General features: G+C 36.8%; 1 protein-coding gene across 1 annotated transcript; it reads right to left on the bottom strand.

The window, feature by feature from the left end:
* Positions 1-2,371: 2,371 nt before the first annotated feature.
* Positions 2,372-25,326, bottom strand: LOC137487459 (uncharacterized). The gene is made up of 21 exons (XM_073933053.1): positions 25,131-25,326; positions 23,535-23,879; positions 23,115-23,357; positions 21,614-22,963; positions 20,914-21,417; positions 20,195-20,289; positions 20,039-20,089; positions 19,561-19,936; positions 19,274-19,444; positions 19,059-19,170; positions 8,260-8,372; positions 6,672-7,016; positions 6,253-6,495; positions 5,130-6,101; positions 4,462-4,965; positions 3,743-3,837; positions 3,585-3,635; positions 3,107-3,482; positions 2,820-2,990; positions 2,605-2,716; positions 2,372-2,511 (listed from the first exon to the last, which is right to left on the bottom strand). Exons 1-21 carry the CDS (start codon positions 25,177-25,179, stop codon positions 2,496-2,498), a joined length of 6,294 nt encoding a protein of 2,097 aa, XP_073789154.1. The 5' UTR covers positions 25,180-25,326; the 3' UTR covers positions 2,372-2,495.
* Between the last annotated feature and the right edge of the window lie 287 nt (positions 25,327-25,613).

The raw sequence follows: 25,613 nt of genomic DNA, 5'->3' as shown, positions 1-25,613 counted from the left end.
ACAAGTCCATTGAACTTATATTATGTTAAACTGACAACAAACTTAAAGCTTGCGTAACTTATAAAATTAAGTTATAACATGATTAAGTTAGTTTATTAAGTTACAATGGATTAAAACATGTGCCGTCAGGACTAATTCATCAGATTTTTTTACACTGTAAATTAAAAAACATCTAGTAAAATGTTATATACTGACAGTTATTAGTTATTAAAAACATTTTGTTTAGAAATGTCTTGAAAAAATCTCTTCGTTAAACAGAAATTGCGGGAAAAATATAAAGGGAGGTTAATTATTCACGAGGGCTTCAAGCCTTCAACTAATAATATACAGTTGAAGTCAGAATTATTTGCCCCCATTTTTTCTTTTTTAATATTTCCCCTATGATGTTTAACAGAGCAAGGAAATTTTCACAGTATGTCTGATAAATCTTTTTCTTCAGGAGAAAGTCTTATTTGTTTCATTTTGGCTAGAATAAAAGCCGTTTTAAATTTTTTTTAAAACATTTTGACAACATTCTAAGCTCTTTAAGCTATATTTTTATCGATAGTCTACAGAACAAACCCTTGTTAAACAATAACTTGCCTAATTACCTTAACCTGCCTAGTTAACCTAATTAACCTAGTTAAGCCTTTAAAAGACACTTTAAGCTGAATAAAAGTGTCATGAACAATGTCTAGTCAAATATTATTTACTGTCATCATGGCAAAGATAAAATAAATCAGTTATTAGAAATGAGTTATTAAAATGATTATGTTTAGAAATGTGTTGAAAATATATGCTGTGTTAAACAGAAATGGGGGAAAAATAAACAGGGGCCTAATAATTCTGACTCTTTATATAATGACTGACCCATATTGCACACACAAATGTTACATCTGTAAGACATATTTTAAATAGCATTTGGTCTCATCTGCTTTTTACAGTAATCTTATAAACATTTTTAAAGGTCTGTTTTCCAAACATTCTAAATCATAATCATAAAGATGCTAAGTGCAACATTGTAACCATTTAATCCCTGTTCCAGAACAAAAGAATCGATCCACAGGTGTGAAAGCACCCTAAGAGGCACAGTTACATTTTTAAATGAACTCACATTTGTATAAAGCAAACAATCGTTTCCCTCCTCCACCCCAGCTCCACCTGTATATAGATCTCCTACAGGGGTAACATGTGTTTGCAGCAGCAGGGTGTTATTATACAGTATGTGGATCCTGGATGTGACAACCACTATAAAAATGTAAGATTACACTTAGGGTGCTTCCACATCACTTCACATTTTCACATCTTTCACCAAGGGCAAGAAATGATACAATGGAAACGTGCGGGAAAATGACAATGAAACTGATTGTATCCTTGGTCATAGTGTACTATATAGTTTTTATACATCACTTTAGACAAACTATACATCTGAAGAATGAAGCGCCGCTGTGGCTGGAAAACAATGTTTAAATGCATTGCAAACGGCGAATGCACATCGCAAGTCACTTTGTCCTTTTTTAGTCCGTTTTGGTGGCACTCGAGTGCAATTTCAAATCTGCTCAAACAAACCACACCAAGAGGGAAAACAAACTCTAGTGCGATTCAACCGAACAGTGAAGTTTAATAAACTAATTTCGAGAGGAGCACGTGATATGATTGTGCACCGCTGGCCACTCATCTGTAATCAGTAACAATCCAATCAGAATGATCCTAGCTTAATATAAATGGATCACTTTCTGCTTATTGCTCTATCTTCTTTTTGGAAGAATCCCCCCTTCCACCCCATCTCCTCCTTTTTTCACCCCCTTTAAGGGGGGAGCTGATCTTGGTTCTCCTGATATGCTTCTAGACCGGGCGGGAGCCCTCGGATCAAATATCTCCGAGCTCAGTGTTCTCTCCCGGACAGCATGCCAAACCTGCTATTGACCTTATTCTCAAATGCGGAAGTGCGCCTGTTTTCGCGATTGTCTTAGAACTTCCGATTCAGTCGCCTATGGGAGAAATGACAAGGAATAATAAACGGCAAAAAACGGTCAAACTACTTGCTCTACAAACAAATGTTTGCATGACTTTACAGACCAAGTAGAATAATATAACAAGGAAATATCAGTTTGCAACATCAAACAGCGAAACGAGCGGTTTTTAATGTCTAAAAATGAATGGAAGTGAATGAGACCGGAAGTCTCGTGCCAAAAAGATTCAAATGGCAGCGCCCGCTCGTCTGCGGAGAATAAGGTCAATAAATGCCAAGCCTATCTAAGTGGGAACTCTTGATATAAGACAGGTGTGAAAACAATTTTAATGAACTCACACATTTATAAAGCTAATAGTACTTGAATTAATTTCTTTGAAATGAGACACTGTTTATTTTGATTTCTTTGTGTTTATTTTTCATCTCAGAAACAGTAATTATTGACATATTACAAACAACAAGGACCTCAGAACATTCTTCTTTATTAATAGGCTGAGCTATCCCTTTACAATAAGATTCTTGATTGAAGACTCTTTCATGTCCGTTACGTGCAGGTTGTGCTGGATAGAAAAAGAAAAAGTTAAGGTTCATGTTTGATAGCACTGTTTAGATTTAGAAATTGATTTCTGTCATTATCTCCTAAGAAACAATACCTGACTCCTGCTGCTAGCATTTGCTGAAACCACTCGTGGTTTAGGATGTCATCTACGGTGGATCTTTTGTTTGGATCAGTAATCAGGCACCCCGAGATCAAATCCTGGAATTCTGCAAGTGTTCACAAGAGAGCTGGTTAGTTACTGACAGTGTCAAGTTTGAAAGTTTGCTGTGTTACGGCCATTGTGATACTGGTACTATAGTGTTCTCTAACCTCTGGATAGGCCCAATGGAAAAGTCAGACTGTTTGTCTTCATGTCTTCCAGTGATTTAAAGGGGTAGATGCCACACATCAGTTTGTACATCAGATAGCCCAGAGACCACGCCGTTGTTGGGTCTGCCCGATATGCCAGGGTCGCAACATACTCTGGTGGACAGCATCCTCCTGTTCATAAAAATGCAAGACATAGACAGGTTAAGCAAACAATTCAACTTTCAGATATCCATTATATTAGTATCACAGTAAACACATCTCATTGTATGAAAGCTAACCCAACTCACCAGTAAATCCACCAACATAGACACTCTTGAGGAGATCACCACAGCCAAAGTCTATCAGTTTGACTTGGTGTGTCTCGGTGTTGATCACGCAGTTGTTTAACTTGATGTCCCGATGGAAGATACCTCTGTCGAGACAGTGCTTGCATCCGAGGACCACTTGGTTTAAAATGCTACGTGCCTCAGATTCACTCTTTGTTTTGTTCTGAGTTATAAAGCTGAGCAGATTCACGCAGGGTTGCGGGTACTCCATGATGAGTATGTAGCGTTGTTCCTCATCAAACCAGTCTATCATGTGAACGATGTAAGGGCTTATCGGTTGTTGATTCAGCAGCAGGTTTAATGACACTTCTGCCAACAGCGGCTTGGAAAGCCCAGGCTAGAGAAAATAGTTGAACAAAAGGTTAGGTATCTTTCAATGTCACTAGCATTTAAGATCATTTGCATTTAAATATATACAATATGTTCACAGACAACTTACAATTCTGATATACCGGTCTGCTCTTGTCTTTTTCACAAATTTGATGGCAACCTGCAAAAACAAAAAAAAAGAGATGTTGGGTAAACTCTAATGAAATCTTTTCACTCTGGAAATTAGAAACATATGGACTGAAATGTAAGCACTGATATGTATTTTACCTGTTGTTGATTAAGTTTGTGGAGCCCCACAAACACTTCGCCAAAGCCTCCTTCTCCAAGCTTCTCTCCAACTTCGTATACTGCAGAAAATGGAACTGCAAAAAAGCACAAATGTTAATACTTTTCAACAAAAAATGGAATACAGAAGTGTTTTGTCCAACTTCTACAGAGATAAATCTACAGTTCTTAAATAAGTTATACAATCTAGTTTTAAAATAAAGCCGCAATCGCACTACAGTTTGACCATGCAAAATTCAGCTACGAAGAGATAAAACAAGATGATTTTTATCTTCTACTGGTTTCACACGTTCACGTAGTGCAAATTCGCCAGTCAAAGTTTGTGTTTTTGGTCTGACTTATTGACATGTTTGAATGGAAGTCTATGGGATGAATAGTGCAATTTGACCATGGCTTAAGCCTGAAATACTTGAGTAGTTTGGTCTGGTGTGTCGAATTATGTCTGAAACTAAATCGTAATGGCTGTTTGAGTGTGTTTAAGTAAGACATTTCTCATCTAAATATAACTCAAGTTTGAAAAAAAACCAAGATGACAACCACTTTCTTTACAATCATATTCTAACAGGCAATTAGGAAATCAATCAAATTCGATCAAGATTATTTGTACAGTACACATAAATAAACAGGTATAAATAAACAGAGGTACTATGATAACTAGGAACAATCATCAGTAAACGAACAAGAAAAGATAAAACACTCACGGATATTTGGACCTGGCGATGCGATGGTTCTCAACCAGCTTTTGTCTCCAATACGTCTGTGCTTGGTAGGTGCTCGAACAAACTTGGACGAACAAGGCTGGGAATCTTCTGAAGATTCTTCATCTGAAGATTCTTTGTCTGAAGAATTGTCAGTTTGATCCTGCAGATGTAATCGAACTACTTGCTCAGGAATGGGTGAGTCTGGCTTAGGAACAGGTGGTTCTGGCTCAGGAATGGGTGAATCAGGCTCAGGAATGGGTGAATCAGGCTCAGGAATGGGCGAGTCAGGCTCAGGGATAAGTGAGTCTGGCTTAGGAATGGGTGGTTCTGGCTCTGATGCAGGTGGATCTGACTCAGAAGTGTGTGGATTTGGCTCTGCAGCAGCTGAACCTGTGTCTGGCCGTGGATTAACCACATTGTTCTTTTTGAGTACAGGTTTTACAGTCTGCCACGTTTTGTTGAAGAATGTATTGATCCTGTTCTTCTCAACATCTGTTGCTTTTTCTAGAAACCCCAGACACAAAAAAAGTTAGAAAATGGCACTCAATATCAGAAGTCATACACAGAGACTATCAACCAAAAATGATTTTAGGATTTTGAAACTAACAAAAATACTGTGGGTTACTTTACACGTTTGAAAAACAGCAATAAAATGACATTAGGCTCACCTTCATCTGGCTCTGGATTGGCTGGTTTTGCATCAGAGTTTGCTGGCTTATTGCTGGAAAGACCAGGATAAATATCAGACTGATCGACTACTACCAGAGACTTAAGGCCGGACAGACCAAGCTGAAGATCAGTCTGATCGTCTACAGCCTGAGGCTCAAAACTGGACAGACCAAGCTGAAGATCAGTCTGATCGTCTACAGCCTGAGGCTCAAAACTGGACAGACCAAGCTTAAGATCAGTCTGATCGTCTACAGCCAGAGGCTCAAGGCCGGACAGACCAAGCTGAAGTTCAGCCTGATCGTCTACAGCCAGAGGCTCAAGGCTGGATGGACTAGACTGCAGATCAGCCTGATCGTCTACAGCCAGAGGCTCAAGGCTGGATGGATTAGACTGCAGATCAGCCTGATCTTCAATAGCCAGAGACTCAAGGCTGGATGGACTAGACTGCAGATCAGCCTGATCGTCTACAGCCAGAGACTCAAAACTGGACAGACCAAGCTTAAGATCAGTCTGATCGTCTACAGCCAGAGGCTCAAAACTGGACAGACCAAGCTTAGGTTCAGCCTGAATGTCTACAGCCAGAGGCTCAAGGCTGGATGGAGTAGACTGCAGATCAGCCTGATCTTTAACAGCCAGAGGCTCAAAGCTGGACAGACCAAGCTGAGGTTCAGCCTGAATGTCTACAGCCAGAGGCTCAAGGCCGGACAGACACGACTGAAGATCAGCCTGATCGTCTACAGTCAGAGACCCAAAGCTGGACAGAGCAGACTGAAGATCATGCTTATCTTCTGCAGATGTTGTCTTGAGGTTGGATGGGCCTGGCTGTAGACCCACTGGCTCTGTGTCAGACGGAGGCTGTAAAAGAGATACTTTATTGCCTCGACGTCGACACTGATTGGCTTTCTGTAAAGCCAGCCATTTCTTTTTGAAGAATTCACAAAGGCTTTTCTTCTTCCTGTTTGGTTGTGTTTCTGAAAACAAAGACAAAAGATTTCTAGTTACTACATTCACTTTCTTTAACTTGAAAATCAATTAAATATTTAATAATAAACATAATGTCACAGCATTTGTACATCATAGGCTATGCATAGGGTTACTTGACACAAGTATGAAAAGGCTCACCTTCAGCTGGCTCTGCAGTGTCTCTGTTTGCTTCAAAGTTTGTTGTTTTATTGCTGGAGAGACCAAGCTGAAGATCGTCTGTTGATGGGCCTGGCTGTGGACCCGGTGGTTCTGTGTCAGACGGAGGCTGTAAAGGAGAGACTTTACCGCCTCGACGTCGACACTGATTGGCTTTCTGTATAGCCAGCCATTTATTCTTGAAGAATGCACAAAGGCTATTCTTCTTCCTGTTTGGTTGTGTTTCTGAAAACAATGACAAAAAAAAAGTTTTCCAGTTATTACATTCACTTTCTTTAACTTGAAAATTTATACAATTTTAAACAATAAACATAATGTCACAGTATAAGTGCAGCATATGCTATATACATAGGGTTACTTGACACATGTATAAAAAAGCAGCATAAAAACGACAAGCTCACCTTCAGCTGGCTCTGGATTGTTTTCTTCAAAGTTGGTTAGCTTATTGCTGGATGGACCAGGCTGAACATCACGCTGATCGTCTACAGCTCGAGACCTGAGGCCGGACGGACCAGACTGAAGATCTGTCTGATCGTCTACAGCCAGAGACTCAAAGCTGGACAGACCAAGCTGAAGATTATCTGTTGATGGGCCTGGCTGTGGACCCGGTGGTTCTGTGTCAGACGGAGGCTGTAAAGGAGATACTTTACAGTCTCGACGTCGACACTGACTGGCTTTCTGTAAAGCCAGCCGTTTATTTTTGAAGAATGCACAAAGGCAATTCTTCTTCCTGTTTGGTTGCGTTTCTGAAAACAATGACAAAAAAAGATTTTAAGTTAATATATTCACTTTCTTTCAATTTAATAAATTAAAGAGTTTACAATAAACATAATTTCACAATGTGTGCGTGTGTGTGTGTGTGTTAAGGGTTAAATGTAATAATGGGCAATCAGTTTGGATCCAGATACACGGATCAAAATAATTTGTATATAGACAACATATAAATAACACTTATCTAAACATCGTATGATGATACTTATATTGAAAATATTTATGTCATCTGAGTTACATCCCTGCCACTTTTTATTTTGAACAACTGAGAAAAACACGACACGACAATACATTAAATCTAATAATTGCTTTCTTGTATCACATAAAAACAGAAACTAATATTATAATATAATTATTTTTTGTTTTTATTAATTGTTAATGTTACCAATATTAGCAATGCATGACTAGACATATTAATTGTGTATTACTATATAGCATAACTGATTTTAGTTTCTTGGTCAGTTAATTGTCATTAAAATATCATAAAGATTTTAAAATGACCATTTAAATATCATATAAAGTTATTGAAAAGTCAAATTATTCAAGCTCCTGTAAGGAAAAGGCTATATATTACAAGTGTACAGTTGTAAACCGGATAAAATAACCATCCTATTTTAATTTAAATTTCATATTTCTTTTATTTAGTCAGACAACATTACATATAATATGTCTCCTGGAATCTCCCACATATTCATAGTGGACGCCTGATGCCCCAGAAATGGAGGCTTCCTACTTAAGCAAGGTTGTGATGTCTGTAATATGTTCAAATTAGCCATTGAGGTAACTTAAAGTTGGTTTTATATTCGCTCATTTGTTCAGTGAAGACTTGTGACATGTTCCTTATGTTTACCTTTGATTATTTGGTCTGAAATCACATGTAAGTAAGACATTAAACAGCATTAGCACTATTTTGACTGTGAACAATGTTGTACTTTGATAATCATTTGCTGCTAACGTTATTGTGATTTCACTATTTAAAATGAACAAAAAATACTTTTCAGAAATTATATTATTAAGGAGAAAGTCCAAATCTGTAAATATAAAACCAAATTTTCCCTGATAAAATAGCCTACACACGCTCATCAGATGTAATGTCACATTACGCATAAATTATGAATTACGATGTTGACGTCCATGTTGTATTTATAAGCATAGATATTGTACTTGGAGAGTAGGCCTCAAACCTTTGTACACTAATAAATACAAACAAGAATTTACCTGTTGAGCTGTTCGCCATGACAGTGGCAGTAGAAGGCAAACTCGGCATCAATGAAACGTGGTAAAAACACTGTGATCGTCGCTTTTGCTCGACTAGTAAACTAACCGTCAATCTGTGTTCAAGCGAGAGGTGTTTTGAAGATGTTTCTTAAGTGTTTGCTCTCTTGCAGCTTCACCGCGGTGACGTAATGAGTCCGTGGAATCTTTAGAACGAATTTCGAATAATGCGGTTGATGTTATTATTTAAAATATCACGGACAGTTCTGACATTTAAAGTCACCTAAAGGAATCTAAAATGTTTAAATTTTTACATGTAAAATCTCCCAAAGTTTATGCTTGGGTTTTACAGAATTATTTGAATAAATCGTCATCAATAAAACAACTCTTCCGTTAAAATATATGATGTGCTATAGGATACTCAAACCGGAAAATAAAAACGAAATAATAATATATATGATACTATATTGTATTATATTTATATAGTAATATCTATTAAGCTATTATTATTATTTAAAAATGTGTTAAATTTACTTTTTTATTATTATTATTATTAATATTATTATTATTATTAAATGTCAAATGTTTTTACTTTACTTTTTAATTGTCCACAAGTAGAATTTTTTTCTTTGACTTCACAGTACCCAACCACATCAGCGTTCACATCACATATATCACAAAAAACAAGCAACACAAAAAGCATTTAACAGAACATAAATCACATTAAAAATGTCATTTTTATTAATACACAATAGGTTCTTAAGTTTTTCCCCTGAAAACTTCTTAATCAAAATTGACACTGCTTAAAGCCGTATGTTTATCTAATAACTAAAAATGGCAAGCAGATAGAAATATGAAACCCTCATGCTTCTTTCACTAAGTTCATTTTTTTAAATCTCTTTTTTTATTACTTGTATATTACGTCTGTTTTATTGTTGCTGTCATCATGTCTTTTTATTTTTGTTATCTTCTATACAACTATTTTATATTGAGTTAATATCCTACTTGTATTCCTGTTTATTGTAGAGTCAATTCAGATTTTTTATATTTCTTCTCTTCTTAAAAGAAATCGGATAATGCGGACTGTAGCATTCACATTGTAAACATTTATTGTACTTTCAAAACCTTTAGAAATTTACATATTTTTATAAATGGATAAAAATTTTATTCAATCAAATTTCCATAAAAAAGTTTGCATAATTTAGGAGGAAGATGGGGTTAAAATAATATATTAAATTTTTCTGTCTTCTCTTTCCCAGTGATGGGTTACAGCTGGAAGGGCATCCGCTGTGTAAAAAAACATATGCTGGATAAGTTGGCAGTTCATTCCACTGTGGGGACCCCAGTTTAATAAAGGAACTAAGCCGAAAAGAAAATGAAGGAATGAATGTTCTGTCTTTTCACAAATAAAAGTTTGAAATTCACTTTTTACTGAAACGTTTTAATAAGCTATGCTTTATCAAATAGTTACGCCCATTTGATATTAAAAGATTTTCATATGTTCCTGCTTTGCCATGGTGAGAGTACATACTATTTTTCCAATAATGTTTTTAAGATACTATAGTGCAATTTACGTAATAAGTTATTATGTTAACCAGGCAAATTAGGATAATTAATCTCGTTATTGGATAGTGGTTTGTTCTGTAGCCAAACCAAAAAGGAAAAAATGAAAGTGGGCTAATGATATTGATCTTATTTTATTTATTTTTTTATTTTAAAAAATTCCAAACCAAGTTACATTTTTTTAACAGAAAAATACATCACCTAAGTATTTCATTCATTTTCTTGTCGGCTTAGTCCCTTTATTAATCTGATGTCGCCACAGCGGAATGAACTGCCAACTTATCCAGCAAGTTTTTACGCAGCGGATGCCCTTCCAGCCGCAACCCATCTCTGGGAAACATCCACACTCACATTCACGCACTACGGACAATTTAGCCAACCCAATTCACCTGTACCGCATGTCTAGAGAACTAAACGAGTTAGTGAGGTCATCTGGTGTGTGGCTCTCTCGACATTGAGAAAAAGCACAAAGTATAACCTGTTTTTTTTTGTTTGTTTTTTTTTTACTTAAATTGTGTGGCCAGTATCAAATATTTATTTTATAAATTTATTTTATTATTATTGTTAGAATGATTAGTTTACATGTCATGTATTACATAATATATTTATATATAAGTTAAAGTCAGAATTATTAGCCCCCTGTTTATTTTTTCCCCAAATTCTGTTTAACAGAGTTTTTTTTCAACACATTTCTAATCATAGTAGTTTTAATAACTTATTTCTAATAACTGATATATTTTTATCTTTGCCATGAGTCAATAATAGTTGACTAGATTTTTCTAGACACTTCTATACAACTTAAAGTGACATTTAAAGGCTTATTTAGGTTAATTAGGTTAACTAGGCAGGTTAGGGTAAATAGGCAAGTCATTCTGTAAAAATGGTTTGTTCTGTCATAAAAAAAAATTTTGGTTTAAGGGGCTAATAATATTTACCTTAAATTGGCATTTAAAAAAATGAAAACTGCTTTCATTCTAGCCGAAATAAAACAAATAAGACTAAGAAAATATTATCAGACATACTGTGAAAATTTTCTTGCTCTGTTAAACATAATTTTGGGAAATATTTAAAAAAGAAAACAAAAATCAAAGGGGGGCTAATAATTCTGAATTCAACTACAGATTCTAACTAGTGGTGCAAGGCTTGGTGCTGGGAGCTTTTTAGACACTCCTGTTATATTGTGGCTGTTGCAGCCATGATGTTGTAAAATGAACCTAATCAAAAAATAAAAAGTATTTGAGGTGATGTGCTGCCATAAACGTATGCTATGTAGTACACGATAAACGCCATCTCTGGCTGACTCTAAACGTTTAATAATTGTAAACAAATCCTGTGAGCGCATGCGCAGAGTCCGAGTGCTAATAGGGTTTTGTCAGGAGTAGCGTCTGTTGTTAGCTAAACATCTATACGAAGGTTAAGGGAAGTTATTAGGGTTCCATGGTCAAATACTCCTGAATGGTTACTACCAAAACCCATTGTTGATACATCACTGGTAAAGATAAGAGATAAGAGTGCGGAGGGCAATTTTAATATTCAAATGGTGCAAACATATATTAAAGACAAATATTTTAATCATGTTTTAATATATACAGAAGCATCTAAAGATAGAGGAAACAGAGTGGGGGTAGCATACACAGTAATAGATTTTAGAATTAAAGTTATTAAAAGAATATCAGATGACCTTTCAGTGTATACTGGAGAAATGGTGGCATTACTAATGGCACTTCAATGGGTTGAGGAAAACAGACGGTTAGGAGCATTGGTATGTTCGACTTAAATTACTCACTGATGACATTAGAGAGTGGACATTCTGAAAGCAGAAAGGATATATTGATCGAGATATTGCAAACAATAAATCACATTCAGTTGATGGGATTAGAAACTCGTAGCGGAATAACAGGGAATGAGTTGGCAGATTAAAGAAGCTACAAGGAAATCAATTACAGACATGGAAATAAAATATAGTAAAAGTGAGATAAAGGTTTTAATTAAGCAAATTTTAAAAAGTGGGTGGCAAAAACAATGGGAGAAAGGAAAAATGGGAGGTGGTTGTTTAATATTCAAAGAAATGTGGATAAAGGAAGAATAACGAGTAGAAGTAGGAGGAAAGAGAGGATAATATCAAGAATTCGATTTTTGACTCAGGACTTAACAGTACATTGTACAAAATGAATTAACATCAGACAGGAAGATGTGATTTTTGTGGGCAAGAAGAAACCGTGGAGCATGTTATTAAGAAGTGTCCAAAGTACAATAGGGAAAGGAAAGTGTTTATTTTAAATTAAAAAAGAATCAATACAAATTTTAATTTGATTAAAATACTAAAAAACAAGTCAGATGAGGACTGTATAAAATTTTTAAATGTCTAAATTAGATAAAAGGATTTAGACATAAAGATATAAGTGGTGTAGGAATATATATATATATATATATATAAAAAAGTTTGTATGCTAACTGCCAATAAAACTCAAAATAATAATAAGAAGAAGTCATTAGGGTTTTGTTGGACAAAGTTAGTAAGTATTTTTAAATTACCTACTCTAATGTTATATATTTGTTTATTTTCGTTAGAGTCTGCTGTTTAAAATGGATTTGTCAATGTTTTGATAAAGTTTCTAGCTCCGGGGAGCTAACCGTTACACCTCCATTAAAGTAACCAACTGCTGGTTTCCCATTTTAACGTATGCGGGTTTTATATTATAGTTTTTATTTGAAAATGGTACATGTTGCACGGACGGTGGTGAACTTTGCATAGTTTTGATCTTTTAGCTTATTCGAATGTTTTCGTACGTGTTAATATTTACCTTTGGCCTAACTCGTTAGCCTAGCCACACGACTTTTAAAGACACGCAGGTGTCGGCCAATCAGCATCAGACGTTTTTGATATGAGGCGGGGTGTGTGAATGGGTGTGACGTATATTGTGTACACACTGTACGAGAAGCCTGTTTGAAAGTGTTTTTTTTTGTCTACTGTCATTACCATATAAGGCCTAATTGACCGTTTTTTAAGGAAATGTTTCAGCTGTAGATTGCTGTCTTATGTGGTTTGGCGTTTTAGATAAATTTGAAACATTTGGTTTTTCAAATTTATGCGATGTTTTCTACAGTAGCAATCCTTTCCGTGGTGCAAAATAATCCACTTTCACTGTCCGTCTGATTATTCTTGTATTGTCAGTGTACCAAAATTATTTTTTTTTATCCACAAAGCGTGCAGCTTTTTGGCTCGTTTCCACTGACTGGTACAGTACGATACGGTTCGGGTGGGTACGGGTCACCTTTATCAGGCTTGCGTTTCCACCACAAAGGGTACCCTTTTGGTGGGCGTGGTGTACAACATAAAGTTTAAGTCGACGTCATGCTTGCTCGAATAAATGTCTACAGTAAAGCTGTATGGGTCGTTTACATATCATATGAGAAACACTTCTCACAAAACAGATGCTTCATACACATAAATACTTGTTTATAAATGTTTATTACTAACTTTTCTATGAACAGGATTTGATTATAACTGCAGATCAATGACAGTGCGAAATAACCTACTGTAACGTCTGTAATTATATATAATAAATTAATAAATGCAACAAATATGAACACATACAGCCCCTTACAGTCTTTGATATATTATTAATTACAGGAAAACTGCACACATCATACATTAGTACTTATTTGAGTTCAAAAACACACGCAATATAGCCCACAGTCAGAGCAAACCTCTCATCTATGTCTGTAATCTTTACCAGCACATGTAAGCTCTGTTAGAGAGTAATTTTGTCATTCCCAGTTCATAATAGTCCAAAAGTTGAAGATAAACATGGCAGTTTGTTCATGATTCAGGTTGCTAAAACACTTTTGCTCCTGTGTTTTGCCAGACTTCTCCTTTTTTCCAGTGCTTCACCCTCTCGCTTGTCCTTTTCTTTCCGAATGGATCAGATGACGGAGACACTTCAGTAATCATGCGGACGTTATTATTATTAGCTCAAGAAGTTTGCTATATCAAATATAGACACGATCGCGAGCTCCTGTAAGAAAGCAAATACCGCTTGCACTTTTAGACGGTCTCGTAAAGCAACAACAGGACATGGCAGATTTTTCTTCTTAGCTTTGTGTCTGTTCATTAAGACGACGACAAGGTTTGTTTAAGCTCGGGTCATCCATGGCTCGTTATTATATGCATATAGTATATCCATGTAATCTCTTGGCTGTCTTACAACATGGCAGATCCTTTATTTACATTCTGTATAGCTCCACGAAATCATGACATATCTCTGTAACCACCTTTTGGTACCCTCTCTCGTTTTGGTACCCTTTCGAAAGGATGCCGAAAAAGTGGTACGGTACGGTTTGGTTCGGTATGCTTATTGACAGTGGTAACGGCCATAAATCGTACCAAACCGAACCGAACCGTACCATACCGTACCGTACCACACAGTGTAAACGGGCCATTATTTGCCCCAATTCTTTTTCTTTTTTAATATTTCCCCAATGATGTTTAACAGAGCAAGGAAATTTTCACAGTATGTCTGATAATATTTTCTTCTGGAGAAAGTCTTATTTAATTTATTTAGGCTAGAATAAAAACAGTTTTTAATAAAAAAAAAACATTTTAATTACAAAATTATAAGCTAATATAGCTTTAAGCTATATTTTTATCGATAGTCTACAGAACAAACCATCGTTATACAATAACTTGCCTAATTACCCTAGCCTGCCTTAGTTAACTTAATTAACCTAGTTAAGCCTTTAAATGTCACTTTAAGCTGAATAGAAGTGTCTTGAACAATATCTAGTCAAATATTATTTACTGTCATCATGGCAAAGATCAAATAAATCAGTTATTAGAAATAAGTTAAATAAAACTATTATGTTTAGAAATATGTTGAAAAAATCTGCTCTGTTAAACAGAAATTGAAGAAAAAAATAAACAAAGGGGAATAATAATAATGACTTCAACTATATATATATATATATATATATATATATATATATATATATATATATATATATATATATATAAAATAACTGACCCATATTGCACACACAAATGTTACATCTGTAAGACATGCCATCAGGACTAATTCATCAGATTTTTTTACACTGTAAATTAAAAAATATCTAGTAAAATGTTATGTACAGTCAGTTATTAAAAACATGATGTTTAGAAATGTCTTGAAAAAATCTTCTCTTCGTTAAACAGAAATTGCGGGAAAAATATACAGGGGGGTTAATTGTTCACGAGGGCTTCAACTAATAATATACAGTTGAAGTCAGAATTATTTGGCCCCTTTTTTTATATATTTCCCCAATAATGTTTAACAGAGCAAGGAAAATTTCACAGTATGTCTGATAATATTTTTTCTTGAGGAGAAAGTCTTGTTTTTTTAAACTTGCCTAATTACCATAAACAGCCTAGTTAACCTAATTAACCTAGTTAAGCCTTTAAATGACACTTTAAGCTGAATAAAAGTGTCATGAACAATGTCTAGTCAAATATTATTTACTGTCATTATGGCAAAGATAAAACAAATCAGTTATTAGAAATGAGTTATTAAAATGATTATGTTTAGAAATGTGTTGAAAATATCTGCTGTGTTAAACAGAAATGGGGGAAAAATAAACAGGGGGCCTAATAATTCTGACTCTTTATATAATGACTGACCCATATGGCACACACAAATGTTACATCTGTAAGACATATTTTAAAGAGCATTTGGTCTCTGAAACATCTGCTTTTTACAGTAATCTTATAAACCCTTTTAAAGGTCTGTTTTCCAAACATTCTAAATCATAATCATAAAGATGTATTATAAACTTGTTTAATATCTGTCAGGAGAAAAGACAAAGTCCACATGTAAATACCAACATCATATAGACGTCTCTGTGATGCTGTTGGGGTTAATTTTAACACAGCCATCTTTGATTAAAGTTTTGGAAAATGCAAACACGTAGTTTTTATCTTGAAATGTGAGGCTCCTGGTGTCAAGTGTAAATCAGCGATGAACAGTGCTGATTTTAAAAATGAATCAAAGTCAATATTGCAGTATTGGTTCATTATTCTCCAATATGGGTAAGTTACGGTCTTTTATGAGCGTTAAATACGCATTAAGTATTCATTTTTCTAAATGAATCATGTTTTTCTAACCCCACACAGTGTCAGGGGCTTTCTGTATATGCCACACTATTCCATCATTTCTTTTACACATCAGATGCCCTTCCAGCCACAACCCACTGTGAAAAACAAAAGAAGTTGACTCAAAATTATAAGACAACAAACTTCAGGACATTTTTGAGTTGACTCAACTTTCAACCCAATTACTACACTTGACTCGATTTAAGTTGAGCAAACTCAAAAATGTCCTTATGTTTGTTGCCTTAAAATTTAAGTTGAGTCAACTTTTTTACAGTGTGGGAAACACCCATATACTCTCGCATTCACACACAACGACCAATTTAGTTAATCCAATTCACCCATACCACGTCTTTGAACTGTGGACAGCCAGGACTTGAACCAGCGACCTTCCTGTTAGAAACCACTGAGCCACTGTGCTGCCCAAAATAAGAATGTCCATTATTAAAATCATTAGGTCTATGGGAACTCACCATAAAGATAGTTGATGTGTGTGTGTGTGTGTGTGTGTGTGTGTGTGTGTGTGTGTGTGTGTGTGTGTGTGTGTGTTTAAACATTTTATTCAGTGCACACTAAAGTGAGCTTAACCTGACAAAAGCCTCAATTTGGAGCTATCACCATTAATAAAACTGTAGAAACATTTTGTAGTATAGAAAAACAACAGAAATATGCAAGTATTGATCAGGCAAAATAAAAAATAAAGATTGAGAATAACTGAATCATGACTGATTGAGAAGCATTTATTGTGATCCACATCATATCTTGCACTTTTATTCATTGTTTCTTCTTTGTTAGCGGCCACCTCCAGGATGTTGCCCAAGCAATACTCAGGTTTGCTGACTGTGTCAGAACCCTTAAAGGGACTGTTCATCCTAAATCAGGTCAATTAGCTGTTAGTTTACTCACACAAGCCAAGATATTTTAGCCAAATCTGAGGTCCTTATTGATTCATGTAATGGAAGTTACCAATAGGTACTATTGTTTTTCCCTGACAGCAAGTAGAAGATCTACGATGCCAAGACAGAACACATAAACATTGACGTAAACATATTAATTATTCTACTAAATCTAGAGTTGTCATGACAGAATGACAAAGTTCTGCTTTGTCATCAACTAGTTGGTTCAGGTGATTGTCACTGTTGCCTGATTGTTGTTAGTGCTGGCAATCTTTTCCCTCCTCCACCCCAGCTCCACCTGTGTATAGGTCTGCTACAGGGGATACATGTGTTTGCAGCAGTAGTGTGTTATTATATGTGGATCCTGGATGTGACAACCACAATAAAATACAAAATTACACTATGGGTGCTTTCAAACCTAGACTTTTGTTTCGGAACCTGGTACGGTTTCCCAGTAAGCGGGTCGTTTGGCATGTGTGAATCCAGCAATCGCGCTCGGATCCGTGCCAAAACAATCGGTCCGAGATTGTCTGGATGAGGTGGTCTCGGCTGGATTGAAACAAACTCTGGAGCGAATCGGTTGTAGTGAGAAAGCAAAACAATCCAATGAACTAACCAACCAGGCTATATCACAGTGCATTATGGTTATGTAGTTGAAACTTTGCTGTGTGAAAGCAAACTATACCAAGAACAAAGTGCAACATTGTAACCATTTAATCCCTGTTCCAGAACAAAAGAATCGATCCACAGGTGTGAAAGCACCCTAAGAGGCACAGTTACATTTTTAAATGAACTCACATTTGTATAAAGCTAACAATCTTTTTCCTCCTCCACCCCAGCTCCACCTGTATATAGATCTACAGGGGTAACATGTGTTTGCAGCAGCAGGGTGTTATTATACAGTATGTGGATCCTGGATGTGACAACCACTATAAAAATGTAAGATTACATTAAGGGTGCTTCCACATCTGTGGTTCAGTTCATTTAGTCCTGACCAAGGGCAACAAATGCATTTTTCTGCCGTTTTTGGGTCCTTTTGACACCACACTGATTGATTTGGTCTGAACCAATTGAAAAAACAAAAAAAACCAAAATGCAGTCATATGACAAAATCCACATCACTCATTGGCCAGATGTTATTACATGCATTCCCTAAACTGCTTTCGATTGGTAAGAATTAACGCGCTGGAAAATGGCAATGGAACTCCATTCAGTATCAATCCTGATCAGTATCAATCTCCATCAAGTAAACAAACCAGCAGACACAATGTGGCGCTTTTCACTATGGAGGGCCGACTGACTGGCTGATTGTATCCCTGGTCATAGTGTACTATATAGTTTTTATACATTAATTTAGACAAACTATACATTTGAAGAATGAAGCGCAGCTGCGGCTGTTTAAATGTTTAAATGCATTGCAAACGGCGAATGCACATCGCAAGTCACTTTGTGAGGAGGCGTGAATTAATTTAGCTAAACTGCGACATGGTCATCTTCAGGAAATATTACCAGCGCTCTATCAGGTAATGTTTTTCCCTCTCTCTTTCTGTTTAAAATTATTGGTAAAGCGCTGTCAACAAGTATTTTTCCTCTACATCCCATAATGCACGGCACAATGGACTACAGCAGCTGGATTAGTCCAAAAAGCCGCAGTCCTTTTTGAGGTTGGATCTGTTCTAGTTCGGATCATGTTCTCACCACAAGGGAACCGCTCCAGGGTTCATTTGAGGGGTACGGAGACCTCCTGGAGGAGCTTTTTTTAGTCCGCTTTTGGTGGCACTCGAGTACGATTGCTACACTCACAACTGCTCAAACGAACCGCACCAAGAGGGAAAACGAACTCTAATGCGATTCAACCGAACTAAATAAGACAAGTGTGAAAACAATTTTAAATGAACTCACACATGTATAAAGCTAATAGTACTTGAATTAATTTCTTTGAAATGAGACACTGTTTATTTGGATTTCTTTGTGTTTATTTTTCATCTCAGAAACAGTAACTATTGACTTACATTACAAACAACAAGGACCTCAGAACATTCTTCTTTATTAATAGGCTGAGCTATCCCTTTACAATAAGTTTGCTTGATTGAAGACTCTTTCATGTCCGTTTCGTGCAGGTTGTGCTGGATAGAAAAAGAAAAAGTTAAGGTTCATGTTTGATAGCACTGTTTAGATTTAGAAATTGATTTCTGTCATTATCTCCTAAGAAACAATACCTGACTCCTGCTGCTGGCATTTGCTGAAACCACTCGTGGTTTAGGATGTCATCTACGGTGGATCTTTTGTTTGGATCAGTAATCAGGCACCCCGAGATCAAATCCTGGAATTCTGCAAGTGTTTACAAGAGAGCTGGTTAGTTACTGACAGTGTCAAGTTTGAAAGTTTGCTGTGTTACGGCCATTGTGATACTGGTACTATAGTGTTCTCTAACCTCTGGATAGGCCCAATGGAAAAGTCAGACTGTTTGTCTTCATGTCTTCCAGTGATTTAAAGGGGTAGGTGCCACACATCAGTTTGTACATCAGATAGCCCAGAGACCACGCCGTTGTTGGGTCTGCCCGATATGCCAGGGTCGCAACATACTCTGGTGGACAGCATCCTCCTGTTCATAAAAATGCAAGACATAGACAGGTTAAGCAAACATTTCCACTTTCAGATATCCATTATATTAGTATCACAGTAAACACATCTCATTGTATGAAAGCTAACCCAACTCACCAGTAAATCCACCCACATAGACACTCTTGAGGAGATCACCACAGCCAAAGTCTATCAGTTTGACTTGGTGTGTCTCGGTGTTGATCACGCAGTTGTTTAACTTGATGTCCCGATGGAAGATACCTCTGTCGAGACAGTGCTTGCATCCGAGGACCACTTGGTACAAAATGCTACGTGCCTCAGATTCACTCTTTGTTTTGTTCTGAGTTATAAAGCTGAGCAGATTCACGCAGGGTTGCGGGTACTCCATGATGAGTATGTAGCGTTGTTCCTCATCAAACCAGTCTATCATGTGAACGATGTAAGGGCTTATCGGTTGTTGATTCAGCAGCAGGTTTAATGACACTTCTGCCAACAGCGGCTTGGAAAGCCCAGGCTGGAGAAAATAGTTGAACAAAAGGTTAGGTATCTTTCAATGTCACTAGCATTTAAGATCATTTGCATTTAAATATATACAATATGTTCACGGACAACTTACTATTCTGATATACCGGTCTGCTCTTGTCTTCTTCACAAATTTGATGGCAACCTGCAAAAACAAAAAAAAGAGATGTTGGGTAAACTCTAATGAAATCTTTTTACTCTGGAAATTAGAAACATATGACTGAAATGTAAGCGCTGATATGTATTTTACATGTTGTTGATTAAGCTTGTGGAGCCCCACAAACACTTCGCCAAAGCCTCCTTCTCCAAGCTTCTCTCCAACTTCGTATACTGCAGAAAATGGAACTGCAAAAAAGCACAAATGTTAATACTTTTTAACAAAAAATGGAATACAGAAGTGTTTTGTTCCAACTTCTACAGATATAAATCTACAGTTCTTAAATAAGTTATACAATCTAGTTTTAAAATAAAGCCGCAATCGCACTACAGTTTGACCATGCAAAATTCAGCTACGAAGAGATAAAACAAGATGATTTTTATCTTCTACTGGTTTCACACGTTCACGTAGTGCAAATTCGCCAGTCAAAGTTTGTGTTTTTGGTCTGACTTATTGACATGTTTGAATGGAAGTCTATGGGGTGATTAGTGCAATATGACCAAGGCTTAAGCCTGAAATACTTGAGTAGTTTGGTCTGGTGTGGTAAATTGTGTCTGAAACTAAATCGTAATGGCTGTTTGAGTGTGTTTACATAAGACATTTGTCATCTAAATATAACTCAAGTTTGAAAAAAAACAAGACGACAACCACTTTCTTTACAATCATATTCTAACAGGCAATTAGGAAATCAATCAAATTCGATCATGACTATTTGTACACTACACATAAATAAACAGGTATAAATAAACAGAGGTACTATGGAAACTAGGAACAATCATCAGTAAACGAACAAGAAAAGATAAAACACTCACGGATATTTGGACCCGGCGATGCGATGGTTCTCAACCAGCTTTTGTCTCCAATACGTCTGTGCTTGGTAGGTGCTCGAACAAACTTGGACGAACAAGGCTGGGAATCTTCTGAAGATTCTTCATCTGAAGATTCTTTGTCTGAAGAATTGTCAGTTTGATCCTGCAGATGAAATCGAACTACTTGCTCGGGAATGGGTGAGTCTGGCTTAGGAACAGGTGGTTCTGGCTCAGGAATGGGTGAATCAGGCTCAGGGATAAGTGAGTCTGGCTCAGGAATGGGTGGTTCTGGCTCAGGGATAAGTGAGTCTGGCTCAGGAATGGGTGGTTCTGGCTCTGATGCAGGTGGATCTGGCTCAGAAGTGTGTGGATTTGGCTCTGCAGCAGCTGAACCTGTGTCCGGCCGTGGATTAACCACATTGTTCTTTTTGAGTACAGGTTTTACAGTCTGCCGCGTTTTGTTGAAGAATGTATTGATTCTGTTCTTCTCAACATCTGTTGTTTTTTCTAGAAACCCCAGACACAAAAAAGTTAGAAAATGGCACTCAATCACTCAATATCAGAAGTCATATACAGAGACTATCAACCAAAAATGATTTTAGGATTTTGAAACTAACAAAAATACTGTGAATAAATAAATACATGACTTAAAAGGGTTACTTTACACGTTTGAAAAACAGCAATAAAATGACATTAGGCTCACCTTCATCTGGCTCTGGATTGGCTGGTTTTGGATCAGAGTTTGCTGACTTATTGCTGGAAAGACCAGGATAAAGATCAGACTGATCGACTACTACCAGAGACTTAAGGCCGGACAGACCAAGCTGAAGATCAGTCTGATCGTCTACAGCCAGAGACTCAAAACTGGACTGACCAAGCTTAAGATCAGTCTGATCGTCTACAGCCAGAGGCTCAAAACTGGACAGACCAAGCTTAAGATCAGTCTGATCGTCTACAGCCAGAGGCTCAAAACTGGACAGACCAAGCTGAAGATCAGTCTGATCGTCTACAGCCTGAGGCTCAAAACTGGACAGACTAAGCTTAAGATCAGTCTGATCGTCTACAGCCTGAGGCTCAAAACTGGACAGACCAAGCTTAAGATCAAGCTGATCGTCTACAGCCAGAGGCTCAAGGCTGGATGGACTAGACTGCAGATCAGCCTGATCGTCTACAGCCAGAGACTCAAAACTGGACAGACCAAGCTTAAGATCAGTCTGATCGTCTACAGCCAGAGGCTCAAGGCTGGACAGACCAAGCTGAAGTTCAGCCTGATCGTCTACAGCCAGAGGCTCAAGGCTGGATGGACTAGACTGCAGATCAGCCTGATCGTCTACAGCCAGAGGCTCAAGGCTGGATGGACTAGACTGCAGATCAGCCTGATCGTCTACAGCCAGAGACTCAAAACTGGACAGACCAAGCTTAAGATCAGTCTGATCGTCTACAGCCAGAGGCTCAAGGGTGAATGGACTAGAGTGCAGATCAGCCTGATCTTCAACAGCCAGAGACTTAAGGCTGGATGGACTAGACTGCAGATCAGCCTGATCTTCAACAGCCAGAGACTCAAGGCTGGATGGACTAGACTGCAGATCAGCCTGATCTTCAACAGCCAGAGACTCAAGGCTGGATGTACTAGACTGCAGTTCAGCCTGATCTTCAACAGCCAGAGGCTCAAAGCTGGATGGACTAGACTGCAGATCAGCCTGATCGTCTACAGCCAGAGGCTCAAAGCTGGACAGACCAAGCTGAGGTTCAGCCTGAATGTCTACAGCCAGAGGCTCAAGGCCGGACAGACAAGACTGAAGATCAGCCTGATCGTCTACAGCCAGAGACCCAAAGCTGGACAGAGCAGACTGAAGATCATGCTGATCTTCTGCAGATGTTGTCTTGAGATTGGATGGGCCTGGCTGTGGACCCACTGGTTCTGTGTCAGACGGAGGCTGTAAAAGAGATACTTTATTGCCTCGACGTCGACACTGATTGGCTTTCTGTAAAGCCAGCCATTTCTTTTTGAAGAATTCACAAAGGCTTTTCTTCTTCCTGTTTGGTTGTGTTTCTGAAAACAAAGACAAAAGATTTCTAGTTGCTACATTCACTTTCTTTAACTTGAAAATTAATTAAATATTTAATAATAAACATAATGTCACAGCATTTGTACATCATAGGCTGTACATAGGGTTACATGACACAAGTATGAAAAGGCTCACCTTCAGCTGGCTCTGCAGTGGCTCTGTTTGCTTCAAAGTTTGTTGTTTTATTGCTGGAGAGATCAAGCTGAAGATCGTCTGTTGATGGGCCTGGCTGTGGACCCGGTGGTTCTGTGTCAGACGGAGGCTGTAAAGGAGAGACTTTACCGCCTCGACGTCGACACTGATTGGCTTTCTGTAAAGCCAGCCATTTATTCTTGAAGAATGCACAAAGGCTATTCTTCTTCCTGTTTGGTTGTGTTTCTGAAAACAATGACAAAAAAAAAAGATTTCTAGTTACTACAGTCACTTTCTTTAACTTGAAAATGTATTAAATTTTAAACAATAAACATAATGTCACAGTATTAGTGCAGCATATGCTATATACATAGGGTTACTTGACACAAGTACAAAAAAACTGCATAAAAACGACAAGCTCACCTTCAGCTGGCTCTTGATTGTTTTCTGCAAAGTTGGTTAGCTTATTGCTGGATGGACCAGGCTGAACATCACGCTGATCGTCTACAGCTCGAGACCTGAGGCCGGACGGACCAGACTGAAGATCTGTCTGATCGTCTACAGCCAGAGACTCAAAGCTGGACAGACCAAGCTGAAGATTATCTGTTGATGGGCCTGGCTGTGGACCCGGTGGTTCTGTGTCAGACGGAGGCTGTAAAGGAGATACTTTACAGTCTCGACGTCGACACTGACTGGCTTTCTGTAAAGCCAGCCGTTTATTTTTGAAGAATGCACAAAGGCAATTCTTCTTCCTGTTTGGTTGCGTTTCTGAAAACAATGACAAAAAAAAGATTTTAAGTTAATATATTCACTTTCTTTCAATTTAATAAATTAAAGAGTTTACAATAAACATAATTTCACAATGTGTGCATGTGTGTGTGTGTGTGTGTGTTAAGGGTTAAATGTAATAATGGCCAATCAGTTTGGATCCAGATACACGGATCAAAATAATTTGTATATAGACAACATATAAATAACACTTATCTAAACATTGTATGATGATACTTATATTGAAAATATTTATGTCATCTGAGTTACATCCCTGCCACTTTTTATTCTGAACAACTGAGAAAAACAAAGACACGACAAAACATTAAATCTAATAATTGCATTCTCGTATCACATAAAAACATAAACTAATATTATAATATAATTATTTTTTGTTTTTATTAATTGTTAATGTTACCAATATTAGCAATGCATGACTAGACATATTAATTGTGTATTACTATATAGCATAACTGATTTTAGTTTCTTGGTCAGTTAATTGTCATTAAAATATCATAAAGATTTTAAAATGACCATTTAAATATCATATAAAGTTATTGAAAAGTCAAATTATTCAAGCTCCTGTAAGGAAAAGGTTATATATTACAAGTGTACAGTTGTAAACCGGATAAAATAACCATCCTATTTTAATTTAAATTTCACATTTCTTTTATTTAGTCAGACAACATTACATATAATATGTCTCCTGGAATCTCCCACATATTCATAGTGGACGCCTGATGCCCCAGAAATGGAGGCTTCCTACTTAAGCAAGGTTGTGATGTCTGTAATATGTTCAAATTAGCCATTGAGGTAACTTAAAGTTGGTTTTATATTCACTCATTTGTTCAGTGAAGACTTGTGACATGTTCCTTATGTTTACCTTTGATTATTTGGTCTGAAATCACATGTAAGTAAGACATGAAACAGCATTAGCACTATTTTGACTGTGAACAATGTTGTACTTTGATAATCATTTGCTGCTAACGTTATTGTGATTTCACTATTTAAAATGAACAAAAAATACTTTTCAGAAATTATATTATTAAGGAGAAAGTCCAAATCTGTAAATATAAAACCAAATTTTCCCTGATAAAATAGCCTACACACGCTCATCAGATGTAATGTCACATTACGCATAAATTATGAATTACGATGTTGACGTCCATGTTGAATTTATAAGCATAGATATTGTACTTGGAGAGTAGGCCTCAAACCTTTGTACACTAATAAATACAAACAAGAATTTACCTGTTGAGCTGTTCGCCATGACAGTGACAGTAGAAGGCAAACTCGGCATCAATGAAACGTGGTAAAAACACTGTGATCGTCGCTTTTGCTCGACTAGTAAACTAGCCGTCAGTCTGTGTTCAAGCGAGAGGTGTTTTGAAGATGTTTCTTAAGTGTTTGCTCTTTTGCAGCTTCACCGCGGTGACGTAATGAGTCCATGGAATCTTTAGAACGAATTTCGAATAATGCGGTTGATGTTATTATTTGAAATATCACGGACAGTTCTGACATTTAAAGTCACCTAAAGGAATCTAAAATGTTTAAATTTTTACATGTAAAATCTCCCAAAGTTTATGCTTGGGTTTTACAGAATTATTTGAATAAATCGTCATCAATAAAACAACTCTTCAGTTAAAATACATGATGTGCTATAGGATACTCAAACCGGAAAATAAAAACGAAATAATAATATATATGATACTATATTGTATTATATTTATATAG

This window comes from Danio rerio, chromosome 2 (genome assembly GCF_049306965.1).
Source record: "Danio rerio strain Tuebingen ecotype United States chromosome 2, GRCz12tu, whole genome shotgun sequence".
Classification (NCBI taxonomy): domain Eukaryota; kingdom Metazoa; phylum Chordata; class Actinopteri; order Cypriniformes; family Danionidae; genus Danio; species Danio rerio.
This window is presented reverse-complemented; position numbering and strand designations above follow the sequence as displayed.

What these genes read in the sequence shown, in the direction of transcription:
- LOC137487459 (XM_073933053.1), bottom strand. Translation starts at nt 25,179, where the DNA reads ATGCCGAGTTTGCCTTCTACTGTCACTGTCATGGCGAACAGCTCAACA. An exon ending in CATGGCGAACAGCTCAACAG is followed by an intron (nt 23,880 to 25,130) that starts GTAAATTCTTGT and finishes CATTGTTTTCAG; the next exon opens with AAACGCAACCAAACAGGAAG. An exon ending in CAATCCAGAGCCAGCTGAAG is followed by an intron (nt 6,496 to 6,671) that starts GTGAGCTTGTCG and finishes CATTGTTTTCAG; the next exon opens with AAACACAACCAAACAGGAAG.